We start from the raw sequence: 22369 nt of genomic DNA, 5'->3' as shown, positions 1-22369 counted from the left end.
TCTGCTCTGCTCCATCACGCTGTCTGGGACGCTACAGTCATCCCTCTCCGGACTTGGTTGGACGTGGGATAAGTCCCCAGGGGCCCCAATGGACACTCCACTCAGCAGTCGAGTATGGTTCGCGATCCAGTTCTTAGATAGTGGAGCAGAACCAAAACCAACTCGCTAGGCAGAGATTTATCGAACCCCGAAAATTTGATATCTCAGGAATTTGGTGAAGAAATCGCAGAGCATTGTATCCTGGTTACGATCGATGGGCTTAGATCCAGTATGCGGACGACCTCGCGACCTCAGTTGATGCATGAACCACATAAATTACCTTAATGGTTCACTATGACATGAATTACCGGGGAGGTGTTTCTCGACTATCTTCTGTTGTTCTCGAGGTCCAGACCGCCCTTGGGCACTCGAGCGAGCGAGGCAGGGCTTGGCGGGCGGCTCGACGCTGCTGGGGCTTCGGGCGAAGCCGACGCCCCGACGTTGGGTGTTGGTATGCAACGAGAGATAAGTAATGATAGATAGCGAGAATATCACAGTAATCATCATCCGCGTTACGAGCTCTCGCTACTTCTCAGTATCTGTCAATCTCTATCTCTCATTCTATATTCCTCGCCCATATACATTCGCCTCCACTATCTCCGTCCTTCGTATGAACTGCCTGTGTTGTTCTCTTCAGCCAACTTTCCCATAAGGGCTGGCTCGCCAGGCAATCAAGTTCAATCACCATAAAAAAAAGAAAGAAAAAAAAAAGAAAAAGTTAGGGGCGAAAAAAAGAAGAAGAAAAGCTGGTTGCTCCGATCGAACAATCAATAATATCAATAATGACCAATACCGGGACCTGCAGGACGCGTATTGATTGCCGGTGACACCGAATCAAAAACCCTGCCAAGCCACCCTGAATCCCTTTGCGTACTCGGTCGATAGGAAGAGGGAAATTATATTCAATACATGTTACCCTCTAAGCTGGGTCACCTAACCCTTAGCCCCCTCTTAGCTAGCTTTAAGACAGAACCAATAAGATCACCTTTACATCTCCCGACTCTGTCACAATACATCTATAAATATTACTTATGATGCATGTATACTAGATCATGTCTGGTAACCCTTGACGTTCCCAAGCCATTCTAGTGTCCACCCTCTCACCGCTTTGGCGCACTGAATAGCATGGGAGCTCGCCTGTGATCGACCTGAGCTGCTCGGCTATCATTCCGTAATTAAGCTGATCCACTGACTAGCCCTGACCAGCGCATTCGTCTTGCTGCTTATTAAGCTCCCTTCGAGGAGTGACCCGAGACGCGCTCGCTCGATCCCTATCACTGCAACCTTTCCCGTTTCAGATTATATCTCCTATCCCGCTCAGAAAGACGTAGCGTCGTAAATCTGCCACTATTTTGGTGATTTTTGCTGTGACAGAACAGGATGTATATAGTAAATACCGTCCATTTGGACAATCTCACTGATCGAAGAGATCACGCTCCAAGGAGCATTCTCTACGTTCGCCGATATATTAGCTATGTTTGGGAGAAATACAGAGACGAACGTGATAGGGTGTGTTGCCAAGATAGGTTACTAATTTTCATGCCTGTCTGCGAGCCAGGTTCAGCCTCAAGAAAATAGTAGGAGTGCTAGAGAGAAGACCTAGGAATATAAAAAGGAGAAGGTAACTGAGTGTCTGCCTTCTGCGAGCGGGATAGTCTTACATACATCAGTCCTGAGCCATCCCTGCAGACCGCTACTTCTCCACTAAAATATTGAGGAACGTGTTGATACGTGTCTATATCAAGGGTTGTTTTAGAGCCGATAGCTACCAGCTCTGCTCTGCCCAAATCGACTCTGCGAGAGCCCTCAGGTGTTGTTCTGAAATCTCTAGATCTTTCTCCCTTGGGAAATCGGGCACGCGATGGAAGAGAGCGTCGAACGGGATTATCAAAGGATGACCAATGGTGGTAACCTCGCCTTGGTTCCTAATCATCCAAATAACCTGGGAGCGATGGGTTCTATTGTTCTGCCGCTCCCATTTTTCAATCCGAACTTCTGGCTGAGATTTATTCATTCGAAGTGTGAGGCATAGGTCGGCCTTTCCATAATCAGGATGCAGCCAGAATCGAACATCCGAATTCAATTTGGAATCCGATTCAGAGTACGCGACTTCGAGGGCAACGGAGGGACCGCATGCTCTTCTTTTCGGTCCCCAGCCATAGTCAGGCACTTTCCCTCGGTCTTCACCTTCAACGGTGAGCCCCGGATATTCCTTCAGAGCATAGTCCAAGCCCATTGGACTTAACGCCTGGCGAATCAGTATGCTCATCTGAGAAATCGCTTCGTTATGTGGACCCAGAGGCATGGAGACGAGGAAAAGCTGTTCGCTGGTATCAAACGAAGAACAAAATTGAGCGATATCAGTGTCCTCCGTGACAGGACCAAGGAGGGTTTCAATGGTCTTCTTGTTTGCACGAAAGAGGACGAATTCACTCGATTCAGTCGAAGCTTCGGAGAGATCGGTTTCGGCTTTCAAGATGTTGTAGAATTGCTCTTTCCCTTTATATGTGTATCTCTTAATAACCGGGGGTAGATCCTCGAGGAAGGGGCCATCCAGGCTAAGATTGTAGCTGCCTTGGTGCTCCCGCATCTTGGCCCCAGTGATACGGAGATCAACAGAATCACCGAGAGCTTTGGAGACGAGGAGCCGCTCAAAAAGATAAGAGTGGTGATTCAAGATAAAGCATGCCAACTTCGTGATGAGGGGAGGTCCGTTTGGGGGTTTGAGCTGGGGAAGATTTGTTTACCTCATGATGACTCCTTCAGCCTGTCCACTTTGAAAGTGTCGACGGGAGGCGATGTATAGTCTGAGGGCGACGAAGAGAGCCTTGTTAAGCTGGCCGCGAACGGCATTGGTTACTTCAATGTCTATTTTTGCAAGGCTTCCTCCTTGAGCGTAGGATTCTCTCTCCACCATGGGGCCTTCTACCGGGGGAAAGTGGCGCAGTAATATCACTGACCATCAATGGTCGACACGATTTTCGAGACAGCCCGGCATAACCTGGCCAAGCCAGGTACACGTGGGGTATAGAGCAGAGCATGTAACTGGTAAGGTACGTGAAGTATGATTGGATTGGTAAAAAGTGGATTAAAGGGGGCGATGGATACAGGAGTGGTAGGTATAATATAGTTATTGGAGTGACAGGCTTTTAATTCTGGTTGAGGGCGTGACCGGCGATATCCAAGAATATACACACTGTACGTTCGGGGCAGCCGGGGAAAGTAAATTGAGCCAGGAAAATTCAGTTCCATTCAGTCAAGCTATTATGTCAATCAAAATATCTCCGGCGTCGGGGAAGCCGGACTGGCCAACCCGCACACCTCTAGCTATCGTCACATCATTCCTCAAACATAGAATTCAAAAGAAGGGAGGGGGATTCAGTCGTGGGGGTATATGAGGATTCTTGAAAAAAAAAATCATGATAAAGACAACGTCCCCCAAAATAAAGGAGCGATGGTCTTGCTTCAACCATGAAAACAACGGGGCGCAGGAAATACGGTGCCAGCTTTACTCGCGCCGCGAAGCCATCGCCTTCTCTGGATCACTCTCGTCCCCATCCTCGCGGTTAATGCCGCGATGAGCTGCGACGACCGCCATATCGGCATCGTGCTCGGCATCGAAGTTGCGGCCGAGACGCTCCGGCCCGGCCAGCGTCACCAGAATAGTGTAGGCAAACACACAGCCCATAAAGATGCAAATGACTTTGCCGTACTGGTAGCGCTTGGTGCCCTCCTCGGTCGGGGGTAACGGGAAGCGCTCGCCGATGGTCGACTCGATGGTCGAGCTGGCGGAGGACACCAGGTTGCCCAGCTGGTAGGCTGTGCCGACGGCAAAGGTACGGATCGGACCCGGGGACAGCTCCATCAGGTGGATTGGGATCACGCCCCAGGCACCCTGCACCATGAACTGCTCAAAGAAGGCGGCGGCCATGACTTTCTCATTCGCCACAAAGGTGTAGGGGTAGAGCAGGGCGCCGCCGACGATGCTGATCACGATGATGGAGAAGCGCCGGCCGAAGATCTGGCTCGCCCAGCCGCAGAGCGTGCCGCCACTCAGGGCCCCGAGGTTTGCGACCACTTGGGTGACAGTGACTGCATTCTTTGAGAAAGAGAATTGGTTTTCAAGCATGGTCGGGTAGAGATCTTGGGAGCCGTGAGACTAATGAAACACGAAGGTTAGCGGAGATGCATATTGGATATAGTATTTTTCGGAGGGGTGGGAGGCCGGGGTTGATAGGATAGTAGTATGACATACCATAAAGTTGAAGCCCGCCATCAGCAAAACCAGGTAGATCAACAGCAGCCAATGTCTCTTCAGGGCAACCTTGCCCTCCGACATAAATGAAGCAGCCACACCTCCGCGCACCTCCTCCCGAGCCATCTGGCGGCGGCGGAAGGTCTCTGTCTCCGGCAGACATAGTCGGAAGATGATGATCAAGACAGGGGGGCAGGCCGCGAACCAGTATAGTGGGCGCCAGCCGTGAGGGGTGGTATCCACCAAACCACGGGCAAATGCAGTGGCCAGTAGATAGCCAAACGCATAGCCCTGCTGCAGAAGACCAGAGACAATACCGCGCGCCTCGGACGGGCAGTCCTCCAGCGCCGTGGCGGCTGCGTTGCCGTAGAGTCCGCCCATGGCAATGCCAAACAGGGCGCGACAGGCCAAGAATTGCTTGTAGGTCTGGCAGAAGCCAGCGCCTAATTCCAGGACCACGAAGAGCAACTGATTCACGACAAACGGCCACTTCCGACCCCAGCGATCAGACGCGATACCGAAGGTGATGGCACCCACAGAACGTAGCATGAGCACCAATGTGATACCCCAGGTGATGTCTGTTACAGACTTGTCGAAGGTCTTCGCAAGCTGGGATGTCGTCAAGGAGACCGTGAAAAAGTCAAAGGCATCCCAGGACCACCCGATAAACGCAACCTATAGGGGCCATGATTAGAGACGGGATGTCGGCAGTTGAGATTGTTATATTCATGGAGAAATCTGCGATTGGGGTAGAGCTTGGGGTGGGAGTGCATACCGCGAAGAATAGCCATTGTTGACGATTCAGCAGGGTCAGTGCCTTGAAGGGGTTCGGGGCTGGGTTCATCGGCGGCACCAGGGTGGGAATGCGCGTCGCGATGTACCGCCCAATGCTCATTTTCTCCTCGACATCCGGCGAGGCGATGTCGGGGACAGGCGTATGCGTGGATTCAGTCTTAGAGTCGGCCATGGCGACACAGTTGCTGCCGGAAAAGGGCTCGGCTTCTCGGACAGTAGAATTAGGTTCCGAGAAAAGTGCCCCGGCAAGGGGAAAAAGGAACCCGAGAAATAGGAAATCCGCGCCGATGGCACACAAGGAGGCCCGAGAGTAGGAAACTGAACTCGATGGATGCGAACAAAGAGAAGAGGGGGCAGAAGAAGCGGCGGGGGAGGGAGGAGGGTCCGGTCTAAATACGACGGTACCTCGTCTTCTCCTTTCCTCCTCTTGACGTCGGATGACTTTTTTTTCACTCGTGCTCAACCCTACGAGACATGGCCCATGGGTCGGACCCCGCTTCCTTCAAGGTACAGGGATCCGAAGAGATACAATTCGTTGGCGGGCCAGCTTTTTGTCTTCGGGCGAATGATGACTGCGGCCCAAAGGACGGCCGCCGATCTTGATACACTCTGGGGAAGGGAACGTTCCCCAGACCCGGGGAAGAAGCGTTTACTCGGCATTCCTGGTGTGCCCGATGCCGGCGACAGCGAAACCCATTCTCCCTTCGTTGTGGAATAGAGTCTCCTAGCGAATTACAAGCCCGGCTTGTTGAGATACAATCAGCTCACCAATTTCAAGATCGGGCATGTCTTGCATCTTTGCATCTTCCTCTCCAACCACATCTGGAGGGCCTCTCGACCCACCCCCGGCCCCCCGTGAGAGGTGACTGGAAGATTCGCTTGTGCGTGGCTCGTTCCAGATTGGCTCTCGTCGCCGTCCAGTTCCCCAGTTTTTTCTTGGTTGTCAAATTCTGCTGCACTAAACGACACCAGGATTGGAGAGATGAGATATACTTCCAGCCAAGAACGCCCTCCGCGCTGAACCGAGGGACGCAAAGCTTCAGCGCCCGCCCCCGGCTTGACTCGACGTCACATCGGGCGTTACTCACCCCTCTCCGATTCGGATCTTGTCCGTCAGCATTCATTTCCTGGCCCAGACAGCAGAAATCAGCCAGCCTCGTGAGCAGGACAATTTTCGGCGCGTATGCGCTGCAGTTACGCCCGGTTTAGGTTTTCTCCGACGTTGTTCTGCCCAGACCTGGGGTGTGGAGCGCGATGGAGTCACGCACAACCCTCTCGGCCCCCCGCGACCCACCCCGTCTCTAGAACGCTGGAGCGGTACAGGCTTACGGGCTCTGTCGTGGTCGCAGTCTCTTTTGCCGGACTTTGATCGGCCCATCGGTCTGTCAACCTCGGCCCTGAGGGATGGCAGGCCAGTTGCCGATTTAGCCTATTCTAGCCCGTGGACTCCGTCTCGGGGAGAAAGACTCCACCTCATAAGCGAAGATATGACTCCTTTCACGTAATGACAATAGTCATCGCAACAAACCGCACAGAGAAATGACCAGCAGACGAGCCCTGAGTTGCATGACAAATGCCGATTTTCTCACAGGCGGGGTTGGGGGGTGGGGGGGGGGAGGGAGGGGGCGCGCTGGGAAAAAACGTGTCGGCCCTGAGCCTCCAGAATGATACCCCCGAGAAAATAGTCTTCCGAGACTCGGCGGTCCGGGGGATGCGAAGCTTGGCGGGATAGGATTCACGACGGACAGGATTGCGCTCAATGGCTTGCACACAGTTTCGGACGATGACCGACGGGCCACACGCAGCCTATGGCGCGTCCTTCTCCGCAATCGATCGGGAGAGAGTGGTGCGAGGAGCATCGGAATTGGCTAGGTCAAGTGAATTTTTGCCGTATGACAGCCGAAAATGCCGGCGAACAGCCTTCTCCGGCTTCAAAAAGTATATGGTCATAATTGCCGTTTCTCACGGCGACTAAGTCTTTCAAATTGGTAGATGCTATATCGCCGCGAGGTCCCCTCCCTTGTCGGAGCTGGAGTATCACCCACCCTCAAACTTACGACAAGATCCGAGACTCGAGGCTTGACTTTCTTGGCTGCAGTTACCATGGTGTGCCATGCCATTGGCACCAAAGCTTCTCCTAACCCTACCTAAGCAGCCCCCACGTCTCTACAGAGCTTCTATAGGTTGCTCTCACCGCGTTCATTTGTACTTATCGGGCAGTAGTATCTATCCACCGTAGCCACCCATAAGTATTATGGTCGCAATTGAAGATTTGGAAGTCTGCAATAGGTCTAATTCTAGTCCTCAGATGACTGCCAAGCACTGAGGGGTATCTTGGGCAGGTATCTTCTGTCGCTCTGAAGAGTAACTGGTTTTTGACCGAGATTACCGATCGGCTAGCAACACCTTGTTTGCTGGCTTGCTTTCTCGTGTTCGAAATTATTGTTCTCTGGCACTAGTGTCGAATGACGTCCTTATAATAGGGGTCCTAGTAGGAACATCAGGAGTGAAATCCCTTGTGAGAAGGTTCAGATGCTTCTACACTGGAGTATTTGATGGATATGCTTTTCAGAATAGGGTATTTGTCGTCTACAACAGTCATTGATGTAATTGCTAAAGTGGCGCTAGTACTGCCATAAAGTTGACCTCTTTCAGACGAATCAGGTGAACTCTATGGGGACAAATATAAATCGACTTTGGGCTAAAAAATGCTATTTCGCGCTTCCGTTTTGGCGTTGTGCTCTTGATAAAGGTTCAGAGCCAGATTAATCGAAACCTTATGGCAGTTGAGAATAACATAGTATCGAAATTCAACCTCAAGCACTCAAGACTTTTTCATATCCGTAGGCCTAGCATCGGGCCCATCCTCTTGATAGACCTAAAGGAGGACATGATTGAGAGAGGAGAAAACAAATATGTGGAAACTTTCTTTCAAATTTATCATCGACGGGGTGTCTTCCTCAACCCTAGAAATAATACGTTTTCACAAACCACCACAAGAGATTGGCTTCATTTGAATGATTTATTGGACTTTCTTGAACCATAAACAAAAGCACTTGTCCAAGCCACTCATTTAACAACTCTAGGAGTATCATATACGAGACGGCACCAATTTTCCTAGAATTAGGCTCTCTGGAGCGCTTAGCTTTCAAACATTACTCTGGTACTATAACTGAGAACCAAGTCTCAGTTCTGCAGAGTCATTAAAAATTTGGTCTTTGTAGGTGACTAAAATTAGACCAAGCTAGCCGCCGGAAAATAGAATAGATATACCAAGGGTCCATTCAAACACAAGTACCGCACACGAATCAAGACACCGCCCGTGTACCCTGACAATCATTGTAGGGAGATAGGGTCATCAGGAATGTTCATTGCAAGATGATCCGTGCTAAGACTGACTGGTAACGGGTCATCGAGCGAATGTCACCTGACAGCCATCACTGCTTGTCCACTCAATTCTCTCCAATCGGCTCCACCAGACAAGCTGTGCCATATGCACAGATCTGTGAGCATGACCCGAAGCTCGCGACATCGAAGCGAACCGCGATAATTGCATTGCCCCCACGGCTCATGCACTCACCCACCAACCGCTCCATCGCCTCTTCCCGCGACTGGTACATTAAATTGGTGAAGATCCGAATCTCACCACCAACCGCGGTTCGCAAGGCCCCACCAATGTCGGCGCCCCAGTTTCGCGATCGCACGGTGAGGCCGTAGACGGTGCCGAGGACTTTCTGAATTTTATAGCCTGGCAGGTCATTCATGGTGGTCGTAACCACACCATGGGTATCGCTGAAGCAGGACGGGATGTCCTTGTCTTTTTTAGGTGCGCTAGCCATTTCTGGGTGCTTGGCTGTCAAGTATTCGATGACTGATTTCCGGGTTATGCCGTGTTCGCAGTAATATAGGATGTTGGCGACTGCGCCGGCAATTGAGATAATGTGAGACTTGTTATTCTAGCCAAACTTGAGAGTGTGTAGAGGACTGATTCTGATTTCGAGAAATCGAGACGCCGACCGATGCGATTGTGCCTCTATATAAAGAAGAGGTGGCCTCGTATTGCTGTGCCTCTCTTTCATCTGACCGCCAATCAGTGCTGTCGTATCCGCCAGGTTGCGGCATTTTTAAGGTTCGTCACTTTGCGATCTCCCTTTGCGGCAACTTTCGTATCAGGCACCGCTATGAAGTCTTGAACGTCCGCTTGGCACGTTTAAGTGGTAACTTTGGGAGCAATTTGCTAAAATCAGTCTCGCCTCTGTTGGGAGAAGAAAACTCCAACTGCATGTGATATACTCTGGGGCATGTTAAATCGAAAACAACGGATCGCAACGGAAGAATACGCCGAGGCATGAAGTATGGATTTGATAAAATCTAATATGAAACGACGAGGGCCTGGGAAAGGCCGTAGACAGTTAAGCCTCCTCTCTATTGGCTGAAGAAGGTCGCTCTACCTTGAGTGCAGAGTACAGAGTCACCCCGAGTGAAGTAGTCTATATCGGTAGACCAAAAGATCAACAGGGGTGCAAGTCGCCGGAGGAAAAGAAAACCATGTGTCAAATTGTGGGGCGCAGAATAACCATGACTTTGTCTCGAGTTTAATTTCCGTCAAGGACCCTGAGGCCAGTTATAGAATCAGAAGAAATGTTACCTAAGGAAATTAAACAGTTGCAGAACATAATGCATACTTTATTTGTACGCTACAAGGCTTAAATCTATTTGACTCGCTACATCTCTCTTGCCTTTTTGAGCTGGGGCTGAAGAGGAGGCTGTGCTGTTGATGCCAAGAAATGATGTAACTTAGGCAGTGCAGTTCATTTCACTCGCCCCGCTTGCCGCGGGCTAAGATGCGCTGGCAATCTATTTAATTGTCCGATATCCTCCCCCGTGGTTGTCGCGAGGCTTCCCGTCATTTCCACCGCCAGCCGGCTACCATCATTTGCATCCTCGGACTCCCCGCTCCGCTATTTAGTCAGCACCTCATTGTTCACATTCCCAGGCGACGGCTATCTCACTATGTCAAATTACCCTGGGGACTATCCCGGCCAGCAGGGCCAGGGATACTCTCAACAAGGATATCCCCATCAACAAGGATACCCTCAGCAAGGATACCCTCAGCAAGGCTACCCTCAACAAGGTCACCCTCAGCCGGGATACCCTCCCCAGCAAGGCTACCCCCTCAACAGGGCCATTACCCCTCCCAGGTGAGTGTCAGCAACGCTTTAGGCGTACCATGAGAAAACACGATGCGTTGAATATGATTCTTTCGATTCTATTGCCGAAAATCATCCAAAAGCTGACATGCAATATCTGTAACAGCAACCACAGCAACCATACGGCCAGCCCCAGTATGGCAGCCACTCCCCGGCACCATATAACATGAAACAGGAAGGAGCATCGCCTGGACAATGGCAGGATCCACACTACAACCAGCAACACCAGTATGCAGGCGACGCAGGATATGGACAGTCTCAGCAGGCTCCTCCGTACGATCGTGGTAACTACATGTCGAGCCCGCCTCAACAGGGTGGAGCAAACTCCGATTATTACAATACTGGGCCACCAGCCGGGCCTCACCAGGGTCAAGGTGTTCCTGTCGGTCCGGAGGGTGAAAGAGGATTCGCAGGTGGCTTGGGTGGCAGCGTGGCGGGTGGTTACCTGGGTAAAAAGATGGGGGGTGGAGTTTTGGGTACCATTGGTGGAGCAATTGTTGGAGGCATCGGCGGGAGTAAATTGCAAGATGAAGTGTAAGTTTGCTTCTTTCTTTGACCTCGCAATTTGGAGTCAAAGCTGACTTGGTGTTCTCGTTATAAACAGGAAAAAGAAGAAGAAGAAGCACCACAGTCGTCGCAGGTCCAATTCCAGCTCAAGCTCAAGCTCGTCAAGTTCAAGTTCGTCAAGCTCTTCGGATGGCCACGGCAAACACAAGAAAAAGCATCACCACCATTGATAAGGTGGTTCTCGATGGATAATGGGAACGGTTTGATCGCAAATAGTATCAATAGTCATTGTATGCAGTACCGCTTTATGTTTTAAAGATACGAATGAAGTTATATGATTGTAAATTTTTTTTCGCAGTGCAACATCCAAATTTCTTGACATGAAATGAAAAGACAATCTGTTTTGATTGTTTGCTTTGAATCTTTCAACTCTTATTTTATGTCGCTGGCCTATTCATATATCTCAATTTCAGACGACACTTCTTATCCAATGAAAGCTAGTGTCTTCTATCCTATTCCAATGATCGGCCATAACAAGAAGAAGACCCCTGTTTGGGCTCTCTCGTGCCTTTTTTTGTGACATCAGTTACATGTCCTAAATATATATACCATGATATCTATTTCGATGAAATCTCAATTAGAATATCAAGAGGAAATGCATTCTGATTGCTCAATAAATCCAAGCGCTAGTATGTATGTGATGCGTTGTAATCTTCTTGTCATAGTATAGGGGATTTCGTCCTTGCTTAAGAATTTCCACCGACGCCTCTAGGAAGAGAAAGAGAAAGCATCTTTAAATTCACAGCTTGGAAGACATATAGACAGGGCGAGTACCCAAAACCCTGCCCAAGTAGATCGTGTCTCGGTTGCATGAGATAGCTCCGTTTTCTTCAACAGTAAAATGCCAGCCAGCAGCCACGTCGTGCTGATTCATGACCATAGTGCTGTCGTCACAAGGACTCTTACGCTCGAGAGCAACAATATTGGCCAGCGAGTTCTTCTCAAGGAAGCTCGCAAGCTCAATAAAGAAGTCTAGATCGACCGAGACGTTTCCGTAGCTGGCCTTGTCATTGAAGTACTGGTAGGGAAAGAAAGTTCCGTCTCGCTGTAATCGAAAGACATGGCCGTAGACGTTTTCCGAGGCTAGATCGGAGGTAGAGAGGGCCTCCGTCTGGTATCCCTGCGACTTTTCGAGGACATGAGCAGAGGTACCGATGGCTGCATTGCCCACTGGGTCCGAAAAGGGCCCATGGAGGAGATGCAATCCGAAGTACTTGTGGGCGCCATAGCTAACGAAGAGCTCACCGAGAGCCTGGAGTGCGTTTTCCGGGACAGCAGGTTGTTCTGCGGGATGGGGGAGGCTATTGTACCTAATATCATTCACATTTATTAGCAAAATAGCCATATAATTAGATTAATCGACGGCTCACAGCGCCTGAGAAATAGAAAGGTCTTCCGCGGTGGGCGCCCGGTGGTAACCAGGAATACACATGGGGAAAACGCAGGCGGCGGCCATCGTGAAAGATCGCGAAAAATCAGTTACAAATGGAGTCTCTATTGAAGGATACGGAGCTGGGTACCATAAATATTTACAGGTAGACATGATAGGAAGGAGACATGTTACTTCTTAAGGGGCTGAAGATTGGACCAACAGCGTCTACCGGTGGCTAGATGCGACCTTAATGTTGCGCGTTAATGTTTTGGAAGCGACAATCATATATGACCCATTATTAATACTGAACATCCAAACCTATCATTTCATGGGGATTAAGCGCCCAAAGATTCCGTGTCAGAAAATAACATACAGGTCATCTCATATGGTGTATTTGTTGGCGGCCTTAGCGCGTTGGGAAGTCTGGCGTCCTTGCAGCACATGTATGAATTATCGGGGGCCCAGGACATGACTGAGACCGTTTAGGCCCGGTTATAAAAATAGACAATAGCCTTTATCATCTCCGAGGTGTATTTAAACAGCCCTGAGTCGCACCATGGAAGCTGAATCCGCACTCATCGGGCATCTCACAGATCCCTCCAGCAGACCTCTCCCCGAGATGATCAAGACCCTTTGCCTCCCATCTTTATCTTGATGACCCACTTAGAAACATAAGAAGACCGCTGTGAAATTTCGAAATTATGTCTGGGATGTTTCATTGTAAAAAGAAGTTGAGGGGTTTGTTTGCTATAAGTGCATCGTCGAGGGTATATGGATAATGTGTAAAAATACAAACATAGAAAAATCATTCTGTGTAGAGGTTGTCAGTCTGCATCATTTAATGTAAGCTTGATGCTAGACCCGACCATTCAGTCCTTGCCGGAAGTCATGCATGGAGCTCCTGCATCAGCCTGGTCTTCAAAAAGATTATTTAAATTTGCTTTCACGTCAATCTCAAAAGCCAGCCAAGGTAACGATTTGGGTGTCTCCCAGGAAAATGACCACTTCTCTGCCTTTTCGACCCAGTGCATCCGAGGAACAAGAGAAGAAATGCGTTTCCAAAGACGACGCATGAATCTGTCCGTGATCTCGTGCGGTCGGCCGTTGGCATGTTTGCCAAAAGTATGGCCTTTCTGGGGCCCATCCGTTAGAAGACTCAAGATCAGACTGTCTGTGAGGTCCTCGCAGATGTCTGAAGATTTGGCCCGGGCCCGTGGTCGAGGTTTCCATTCTACAGTCCCTGCGATCAATCCATCCAGAATTTCGAGATCGGCAGTTGGGAGAGGAGGTAAAAGACTATCCATCATATTGGAGAACCATTTTCTGCGAATATTCACACGGCGACGTCGGCAAACAGGTCTCCCCCAGCTATTTTGATCGGGTATAACAGGTTGGAGGGACTTTAATGCAGGCCGAAGACGGGATGATGTGACGATCCCATTGTTCATTTGGGATTTGGCAAGACTGAGCACGATTTCTGTTGGCTCCCAGCCGTCTTCAAACTTGATGGGCTGCGCGATCAGAGCCTCCACAGCGTTGGTATCTTTCGGGACTTGGGGGGTCGATATCCGAGCCAACAGCTGGTGTCGTCGTTTTCCGATGCGACCGTATGACATATACAAGACTCTTTCAAGAGGGCGTTGGTAGCCTTCATTTGCTCGTTGAAGCAGAGACAGCCCATGCCTGGCAGCCCGAGCCAGTTGGTGTTCAGGTCGGCCGGCATCCCGCGCGGCTAGAGAGCGGCGATAGCGTTCCAGCACATGTTCGCGCATATAGGTTCGGGCAATGGGATCAGGGAGGTAGGTGCATTCTCGCAGTGTAGCACGCAGGAGATGCTGCCATGTTATCGGATCTCGAGGGTGGAAAGAGGCGGATAGTCGTGTCGACGCCATGAAGATGCACAACCCAAAACGGCGAAAACGCGAAAACCTTGGCGGGAAGCGTGTCACGGGACGGACGCGCGCCTTTTCGTTCCTTTCCCCCAACCCCGCGACTCGCCTCGCCTTGCATTGCGCCTCGGATCTTGATCTTGATCGATTTTGACACATTCTTGTGCATTCGATCAGCTCTAGACCATTTTGTATGGGTTTTGCTGTTCCCTGTTGCCGTTCTCCCTCGTGAAGGGTGGTAGCCACGCGCCTCCTTTTGCCCGCGTCTTCCTCTATCCGGTATCTCCACACCAATATTTCCTACCCTGGTCATTTTTAGTCGATGCTGACCCTGCCTCTAGAACTTTGCAGCATGTCATACTCGCAAAGCAGCACAGGATCAGTAAACGGTTTGGCTTATAACATCCTCAACGCCTCCCAATCCCTCTCGTCCACCCCTCGCGCTACTCCTCCGCCCCCAAAAGGCTCACAAATGTCCTCCTTTGGCATGTCCAACGGTGCCTCACGAGGTAGCTTTAATGGTTATGACGGATCAAATGACTATGGCTCGGCGATCTCGTATCAGGAGCCGCAGATCTATCGCGTTAGTTGCCCTCTCATTAAACGCCACCGGATATCCCCTCTAACGCCATATAGGCCGTCTATTCTAACGTCTCTGTCTATGAAATGGAGGTCAATGGTGTTGCAGTTATGAAACGTCGATCTGACTCCTGGCTAAATGCAACCCAAATCCTGAAAGTCGCCGGCGTTGTCAAAGCCAGACGTACGAAAACCCTCGAGAAGGAAATTGCTGCTGGAGAGCATGAGAAGGTGCAAGGTGGCTATGGAAAATACCAGGGAACGTGGGTAAACTACCAAAGAGGTGTTGAATTATGTCGAGAATACCGGGTCGAGGAACTATTGCGTCCACTATTAGAGTATGACATGAGTCCTGACGGGTCTGGTGGTCCCTCTCAGGGAACCCTTGATACACCTACGAAAGAACAGGCAATGGCTGCACAGCGCAAGCGACTATACAGCGGCGCCGAGAACCGCAGCATGTCCCAGCCACAACAAGGGACTTTCTTTCAGAACATCTCACGTACAGCGGCAACAGCCGTCAATGCCATCAGCAAAGCTCGCTTTGATTCTCCTAGCTCAAATAGCCGGCGACCCAGCATGATTCGCAAACCATCGCAGATGAGCAGCCAGGAATCCCAAATGGCATTCAGCAGCCAGCAAAGCATGTATAACATGTCTGATAGCGGGTTTAGCAGCCTGCAGAACCGGTATCAGGTACATGATGACCACGAGGACTTCGCAGAACCCCCACGCAAACGTGTTCGCTCTTCATCACATCATGCTCCACTAATTGGCCTGCCTCGAGAGCCGTCCAACTTATCCATGCACGAACCAACTCCAACCGAGCCTAACGATTCTTTCTATCAAGACTTTGACCTTCCTCCTCCCCCTATGGATGATGGCCAAAAGCGAGGAGTTGAAGCTGTGGCGCCTGCCTCGGATCCAGAGGGGTTCCAGAAGCAAAAATTGATCATGACTCTCTTCCTTGACAAACGAATTAAGGACTTTTCGAGCCATCCTGCACTTATACAACTTTCTGGCGAGGACCTTGAGCTTCCCCTCGACGAATATCGAAATAATGCTCTTCACTGGGCTGCAATGCTTGCCCGTATGCCTCTTGTGAATGCCCTTGTGGCAAAAGGAGCAAGTATATCCCGTGTGAATGCGGCTGGCGAGACTGCTCTTCAAAAATCAGTGGGAACTCGGAACAACCTCGACTATCGAAGCTTTCCTCGTTTGCTTCAAGCGCTTGCCCCAACCATTGACATGGTAGATTACAGTGGCCGAACCATCCTCCACCATATTGCTGTCATGGCAGCAACTGGCGGCGGCGGACATGTCTCTGCTAAGCACTACCTGGAATCTTTGTTGGAATTTATTGTCCGACATGGTGGAGCTACCCTGAACACAAACGGCGATCGCGTGCAGAATGGATCGCAAGGCGGCGAGGTCATCTCCCTAGGACGTTTTATATCTGAGATTGTCAACCTACGCGACGAGCAGGGTGATACCGCATTAAATCTTGCAGGGCGTGCGCGGTCTGTTCTTGTTCCACAACTTCTAGAAGTTGGAGCCGATCCCCATATTCCTAATCACACGGGTCTCCGGCCTGCTGATTATGGAGTTGGTGTGGATATGGTAGACGGGAATTCACAATCACAACAATCTGGTGGTCGAAATGATACTTTTATTGATCAACTGGCAAAGTCGAAGAAGGAAGTCCTTGATGGTGAGCTTTGCGCTATTCTTACTAATTCTTTCAAAACACTAACATCGATCTTAGCGGCTATGTCTCAAATCAGCGCTCTGGTCGAGGAGGCCTTGGGAGGTATTGACCGTGATCTTGCGTCGAGCCTCACACAGAAGCAAGAGAAATTCGACCATTGGCACTCTAAGATTCGCGAGTCCGCAAAGGCTCGCCAGATTGAGCAAAAGCAGTTAGACGAATTAAAACTCAAGGCTTCCGAGCGAGTGGAACTTGACCGTCGCATCAAGAACATGGAACGTTCTTCCGATGTTTTGCTGACTACATTGAAAAACTCGAAAGGATTTGACACCTCTCATATTGCTGTTGTTGGCGATGCAGATCATGATGCCGGAGTGGATATTGTAGCCTTTGAAGCCCTATTTCCCGAGAATTTCGACCCTTCATCCGGATTCTCTGATCAACAAATCGCTTTCTTGGGTACAATTTCAGCTCCAGACTCTCTGAAGCATAGGCTTCAGTGCTATGAACAATTCAACCTCGGCATCACAGCTGATGTTGACAGTCTGAAAGCCAAGAATGCCGTTCTGGGTCAAAACTACCGTCGCATGGTGATGGCTTGTACCGGATGGAGCGCAGAGCAAGTTGATGAGGCCGCAGAAGGTCTAACCCAGTGTGTCAAAGACCTGAACGATAATCCTGTGCCGGAAGATGAAGCTATCGAGATTCTGATGCGGGATCGCGGGCAGGACTGGTAGTTTATGGCCATACTCGATCCTCTGGGCGTTTGGGTGTGACTTTATGGAACGGCGTTGATACATTCGATTGTGTGATACAAATACCCAGGTGGTCTGCACTGATGTCGATTTGGCAGTTTTTGTACTTAATCATTTTGAACACATTCTGCATTCTTGTACAAGCGTTTCTTGCTCTCTGTAGCGTGCGGTTCAATTTCAAAGTACACTTGCTTGGCCTTGCAGTATAGCCTAAATATAGACCTGACATTACCCGGACCGACGTAGCAACAGACTTGGCCTCCTCATCTCAGGCTGATCCCGTCGCTACCGCCAAGATGGACATCACTCCATTTCCCCGCGTTTGAGAACTTAACTATGGAGAAGTTTCGGGTAAACAGGGGCCTCGGGACATGCAGATTTATTAATAGGGCCTTTGACCCAGCTGAAGAGCAATCACCAGGACTTTCTCTTTCACATTTACGCCATCCACGCAAAAAGAATTAGGGTGACCATGACTACTGGGGTCCTCCGTGTGAAGGGCCAAACCGTTGTTGATGAAAATGGCCAGCAAGTTGTTCTACGAGGAGCCGCCATTGGGGGATGGATGAAGTAAGTCGATGTGAATCTTCATTTCATCACATGGTTCAAATCTGATGATGTGCAGTATGGAGAACTTCATCACTGGATTTGCCGCCCATGAATCGCAGCACCGTGCCTCAATGAAGAAAGTTCTGGGGAGGGAAAAATATGAATTTTTCTTCGACAAGTGGCTGGAATACTTCTTCACAGATGCTGATGCCAAATTCTTTGCTGAGTTGGGGCTCAACTGTCTACGAATTCCATTCAACTATCGCCATTTCGAAGATGACATGAATCCACGAGTACTGAAAGAGTCGGGATTCAAACATTTGGATCGAGTGGTAAATCTGGTAAGTTATTTTTCTGCTTTTTTTACAAGGTCCAATACATCCTTTCATCCATGTTGATGTAGAGAGTTTGGTAGTGTGCCACGCGTGGTATCTATACCATTCTCGACATGCATGCTGTACCTGGAGGTCAGAATCCTGATTGGCACTCCGACAATCCCACCAGCTATGCTGCATTTTGGGACTATAAAGATCATCAGGATCGTACGGTGTGGCTCTGGGAACAGATCGCCGCTCGGTATAAGAGTAATCCCTGGGTTGCTGGATATAACCCACTCAACGAACCATGCGATCCAGAACATGTGCGGCTCCCAGCCTTCTATACACGGATAGAGAAGGCTATCCGGGCTATTGATCCGGACCATATTCTCTGGCTTGACGGTAACACCTTCGCCATGGAGTGGAAAGGGTTTGATTCGGTCCTCCCAAATTGTGTTTATGCCATGCATGACTACTCAGTAGGCTTTATACCCACTATTCCAACCACTGGGGTCTCCGATATCTAATTTTGAAATAGTCGATGGGCTTTCCCACGGGAGATCGATACAAAGGTACACCCGAGCAGGCCGAACTTCTTGAACGACAATACCTGCGCAAAGCACAGTTCATGCAGGACAATAGCACGCCAACTTGGAATGGTGAGTTTGGGCCTGTTTATGCCGATCCTGCATTTGATAGCGACGCAGAATCCATCAATCAAGAACGGTACAATTTGCTGGGAGAGCAACTCCGTATCTACGACAAATACAACATTCACTGGTCCATTTGGTTGTACAAGGATATCGGCTTACAGGGCATGATCTATACTAACCCAGAGAGCAAATGGAACACCACTATCAAACCGTTTCTGGATAAGAAGAGGGACTTCTGGCTTGATAAATGGGGACTTCGTCCTGCGCCGGAGCCCGAGGCGGCGTTGAGGCCTCTCGTGAACTGGATCGACACTGTCAGTCCAACGGCAAAGTCCACCTATCCTACCTCATGGAACACAGAGATGCACGTTATGCGCAATGTGTTTAACACATTTCTTGCAGCTTCTTTTGTGGACGAATTTGCAAATTTGTTCCAAGGGATGAGCGAAAACGAGCTCGAGGAGTTAGCACGGAGCTTCCATTTCGATGAATGTGTGCAGCGTGAAGGGCTGAACCAGATACTTAAGGATCATGCTCGGGTATCTCCATGAAGACATAGAATATACAGCATTTTTAGAATGTCAATTTGATCTCCAATTTTATTTGCAATCAAAGAACCCCATAGAAGTAAAAAGAGGCCCGATGAGGGGCACTAATTAGACCCGTGGCAATAAAGCGGTTGTGGGCGGTTCGTAAGCAGGAAATTATTCTTCACACGCACATTCTGTTATTCCCACCTTATCGATAAGCAGAAAAATCGAAAAGATCGCGGGGTTTCGCACTTTAGACGATCGAGGTTTCGTGGAGTCGACAGATTCTGGCCCATTGGATCGAGAACTCGATACAATCAGTCGATATGGCCGAATCTCCCTATCCTTCAACGCTGAACGGCGTCTTTGATGCTCCGCTCAAGGAGCGATATGATCCCGTTCGTCTAACCTCCGACAACATCCTACCGATCCTCGAGCTGCCCCTAGCAAAGATCGTCCTGGGCCATGATGCTTCCGATAACGAATCGATTGCCAAAGTTGCCACCGGCGATATCTCTTATACCACATTTATCGCGAACCAGGCCCAGGCTGTTCTTCGAGCCTCGCACGCGGACCTGACCCAGGAGCAAGTGAAGTCTCAGCTTCTACATGTTGGCTTGGCTGCTTTATTCAGCTTCCTACAATCAAATGTTACTGGCCCACCACTGGAATTCAACTCTGCCGATACTGTCATTCCTTCCTCCCTGCGCAGCGATGTCGTAACCCTTCGAACGGTTCGAGCGAAGATCATCCGGGACCTGTCGGTGGATGGAGAGGCAGCCTACAAATTAACGCCCAACCCAGAGCTCTTCTCCGTGGCCAAAGCTCTCTTGGTGGATAAAAGCAGTGATGGATCAGTTCTCGCCAAAACTGCTCGTATGCGCGTCAACTTCCTTCACCAAAAGATGCTTTCCGAAGTGGCCAGTACCTTGCAAGATGTGATATATAAAGATGTTGAGCAATTGGCAAAAGCAGGTCTGGATGCCGACGAGACTGGACGGTTTATGTTAGAGCGTGCGATCATTCATACTCACCACGGCTTCGATGGCAAGGCGCGAGCAGATCTTGACCAAGCGTCCCAGGTCCGGAAATTCGAATTTGCTTTGACTGGTAAGATGGGCAAGAGGACGAAATTCCAAGAACGTGATACCAGCCAGCTTGTGGTTTTGGCCAAGAGCGCAGACGAAGGAACAAAATCTACAGAGTCCTCAGGCCCTAAGAAGCTGGACTTGAATGACGATACCCTCCTTGAGGCCATCTCTTTCGCCGATAAGAAATCATCCACTGTCCAAGATGATCTCTCGGAGGTGCTTCAATCCGTTGATCCAAATGATCAGCCTATTCTGAACCCGGTTGATTCGGCCATCTTGCTGGCGATGGCCTCAGCAATCACCAATACCGCTCCTGAGAACGGCTTGACCCGCGAGGAGACACAGCCTTACGCAACTCGAGTGTTGGAGGGTGGTAGCTCAAACTGGCAAATATATACAGAGGCACTGTTGGTTCGAAGTCGTGTGGAGGGATATCGATCGCGCACAGTTGAAAGAGCTGTCCTCCAGATGCAAGCCCTTGTCGATCAAGTTCTTGCCGATACAGCAACAGATGACTCTGCTGCGCAGCAGCCTTCATCTGAACCGACTACCTTCCTGCCCCGTCCAGAGAAGTCAGAATCTGCTCCTGCCGCAGACAGATTGGAGTACATCTGGCTCCTCAATTTCTCAACCAGGTGGCATCTAGAGGCCGAGCTTGCTAAACGTTGGATCGAACTGGGTGGACTTCGTACTGCGCTCGAGATCTATGAGCGACTTCACATGTGGGCCGAGGCAGCATTGTGTTACGCTGCAACTGAGCGCGAGGCCAAAGCCAAGGCAATTGTTCGCCGACAGCTCTATGAAGCCAAGGGTGAAGATGAAGATGACGAGAATGAGTTGTTTGAAGGCCCAGAGCGATCAGTCCTCCCGGCAGATGCTCCTCGTCTCTTCTGTATCCTGGGAGATATTGATAAAGATGAAACGATGTACGAGCGTGCTTGGGATGTGTCAGAGCAGCGCTATGCTCGAGCTCAACGGTCTCTTGCCCGGCATTATTTGGCCCTCACGCCACCCGAACTGGAGAAGGCCGAAGCGGCCTACAAACAGAGCTTGCATATCAATCGCCTCAATAACAGTTCGTGGTTTGCCCTTGGCTGTGTCCAGCTCGAACTGCAGAAATGGCATGATGCGACCGATTCTTTCACTCGTGCTGTGCAGCTAGATGACACCGACGGAGAAGCATGGAGTAATCTAGCTGCCGCCATGCTGCGGACCCCGGCACCAGAGCCAACACCAGAGGTAGTAATCGACGAAAGCACGGGCGAACAGTCTACTATTGAAGCTGATCCACACAAACGCAAACGTGAGGCTTTGGCGGCGTTGCAGCGTGCTGCTCAGTTGAAAGGTACAGATGCTCGTATCTGGGATAATGTCCTGACAGTAGCGGCATCGATTCCGCCACCTTCAACTCCATTCCGCGATGTTATCATGGCCCAGAAGCGTGTCATTGAGCTTATTGGTGCGAAGAAGGGCGAAAAGTGCATCGATCTCCCAATTCTTGGCATGCTTATTGACTTTCTGATCACTGCTTTTGAGTACGACTCCCTCCTTATTCAATCTGATGATGGCCTCGTTGTTCGGACTGGCACAATCCCTGGCCAGATTCTTTCGCTTGTGGATAACAACGTCGTCCCTCTTATCACTCACTCCTCTACCCTCTGGCTCCTTGTCTCCCGCGTCGAAATGTTCCGCAATCGACCTAGCCGTGCCCTCGAGGCCCAGGAAAAAGCCTGGCGCGCCACCGTCGCAGCTTCTGCCCAGGGTGCTTTCCAGATGGGTGATGAGAAGCCGTGGCTTGAGGTTGTGCGGTCTACTGAAAAGCTCGTGCGTGAGGGATATGCGCGATACGGACCTATGGATCGTGAAGATCAAAAGCTCGAAGGTGACGCCGAGGCAGAGCCGGTTGCGCGTGACTGGCGATTCAAGGCCAGAAGTGCTGTACGAGGAATTATGGGCAAAGGAAAGGAGTTCTGGGAAGACAGCGAAGGCTGGACTCGTCTGACTGAGCTCCAGAGCGAAGTCACAGGCAACTAGTATATACATGGATTTCTTTTCCAAAA

At 50.1% G+C, this 22369-nt stretch overlaps 9 protein-coding genes across 9 annotated transcripts; 4 read left to right on the top strand and 5 right to left on the bottom strand.

Moving 5' to 3' along the window:
- Window positions 1–1804: 1804 nt before the first annotated feature.
- N7462_004003 (uncharacterized protein) lies at window positions 1805–2629 on the bottom strand (the record flags this gene model as incomplete). The annotated part of the gene is made up of 1 exon (XM_057075729.1): window positions 1805–2629. The coding sequence occupies one exon, from the start codon at window positions 2627–2629 to the stop codon at window positions 1805–1807; it is 825 nt and encodes a 274-aa protein (XP_056935234.1).
- A 918-nt stretch (window positions 2630–3547) lies between these two features.
- Window positions 3548–5261, bottom strand: N7462_004002 (sugar transporter family protein; the record flags this gene model as incomplete). Its single annotated transcript, XM_057075728.1, has 3 exons — window positions 3548–4198; window positions 4295–4969; window positions 5070–5261. The coding sequence occupies 3 exons, from the start codon at window positions 5259–5261 to the stop codon at window positions 3548–3550; spliced, it is 1518 nt and encodes a 505-aa protein (XP_056935233.1).
- Window positions 5262–8541: 3280 nt separating this feature from the next.
- N7462_004001 (YbjQ family protein) lies at window positions 8542–9211 on the bottom strand (the record flags this gene model as incomplete). The annotated part of the gene is given in 2 exon segments (XM_057075727.1): window positions 8542–9045; window positions 9056–9211. 2 exon segments carry the CDS (start codon window positions 9209–9211, stop codon window positions 8542–8544), a joined length of 660 nt encoding a protein of 219 aa, XP_056935232.1.
- A 1254-nt stretch (window positions 9212–10465) lies between these two features.
- On the top strand, window positions 10466–10837 carry N7462_004000 (putative glutamine-serine rich protein MS8; the record flags this gene model as incomplete). The annotated part of the gene is made up of 1 exon (XM_057075726.1): window positions 10466–10837. The coding sequence occupies one exon, from the start codon at window positions 10466–10468 to the stop codon at window positions 10835–10837; it is 372 nt and encodes a 123-aa protein (XP_056935231.1).
- A 768-nt stretch (window positions 10838–11605) lies between these two features.
- N7462_003999 (uncharacterized protein) lies at window positions 11606–12322 on the bottom strand (the record flags this gene model as incomplete). The annotated part of the gene is made up of 2 exons (XM_057075725.1): window positions 11606–12167; window positions 12237–12322. 2 exons carry the CDS (start codon window positions 12320–12322, stop codon window positions 11606–11608), a joined length of 648 nt encoding a protein of 215 aa, XP_056935230.1.
- Window positions 12323–13107: 785 nt separating this feature from the next.
- On the bottom strand, window positions 13108–14130 carry N7462_003998 (uncharacterized protein; the record flags this gene model as incomplete). Its single annotated transcript, XM_057075724.1, has 1 exon — window positions 13108–14130. The coding sequence occupies one exon, from the start codon at window positions 14128–14130 to the stop codon at window positions 13108–13110; it is 1023 nt and encodes a 340-aa protein (XP_056935229.1).
- A 349-nt stretch (window positions 14131–14479) lies between these two features.
- N7462_003997 (putative APSES transcription factor (MbpA)) lies at window positions 14480–17151 on the top strand (the record flags this gene model as incomplete). Its single annotated transcript, XM_057075723.1, has 3 exons — window positions 14480–14710; window positions 14764–16417; window positions 16472–17151. 3 exons carry the CDS (start codon window positions 14480–14482, stop codon window positions 17149–17151), a joined length of 2565 nt encoding a protein of 854 aa, XP_056935228.1.
- Window positions 17152–17641: 490 nt separating this feature from the next.
- N7462_003996 (glycoside hydrolase family 5 protein) lies at window positions 17642–19239 on the top strand (the record flags this gene model as incomplete). Its single annotated transcript, XM_057075722.1, has 4 exons — window positions 17642–17739; window positions 17795–18059; window positions 18134–18514; window positions 18574–19239. The coding sequence occupies 4 exons, from the start codon at window positions 17642–17644 to the stop codon at window positions 19237–19239; spliced, it is 1410 nt and encodes a 469-aa protein (XP_056935227.1).
- Window positions 19240–19544: 305 nt separating this feature from the next.
- On the top strand, window positions 19545–22343 carry N7462_003995 (Glycoside hydrolase superfamily; the record flags this gene model as incomplete). Its single annotated transcript, XM_057075721.1, has 1 exon — window positions 19545–22343. The coding sequence occupies one exon, from the start codon at window positions 19545–19547 to the stop codon at window positions 22341–22343; it is 2799 nt and encodes a 932-aa protein (XP_056935226.1).
- Window positions 22344–22369: the final 26 nt, after the last annotated feature.

This window comes from Penicillium macrosclerotiorum, assembly GCF_028827735.1.
Source record: "Penicillium macrosclerotiorum strain IBT 26536 chromosome Unknown utg000003l_segment0_segment0, whole genome shotgun sequence".
NCBI classification, from domain to species: Eukaryota; Fungi; Ascomycota; class Eurotiomycetes; order Eurotiales; family Aspergillaceae; genus Penicillium; species Penicillium macrosclerotiorum.
Note: the sequence above shows the minus strand (reverse complement) of the source record. Positions and strands in the feature narration are given on the sequence as shown.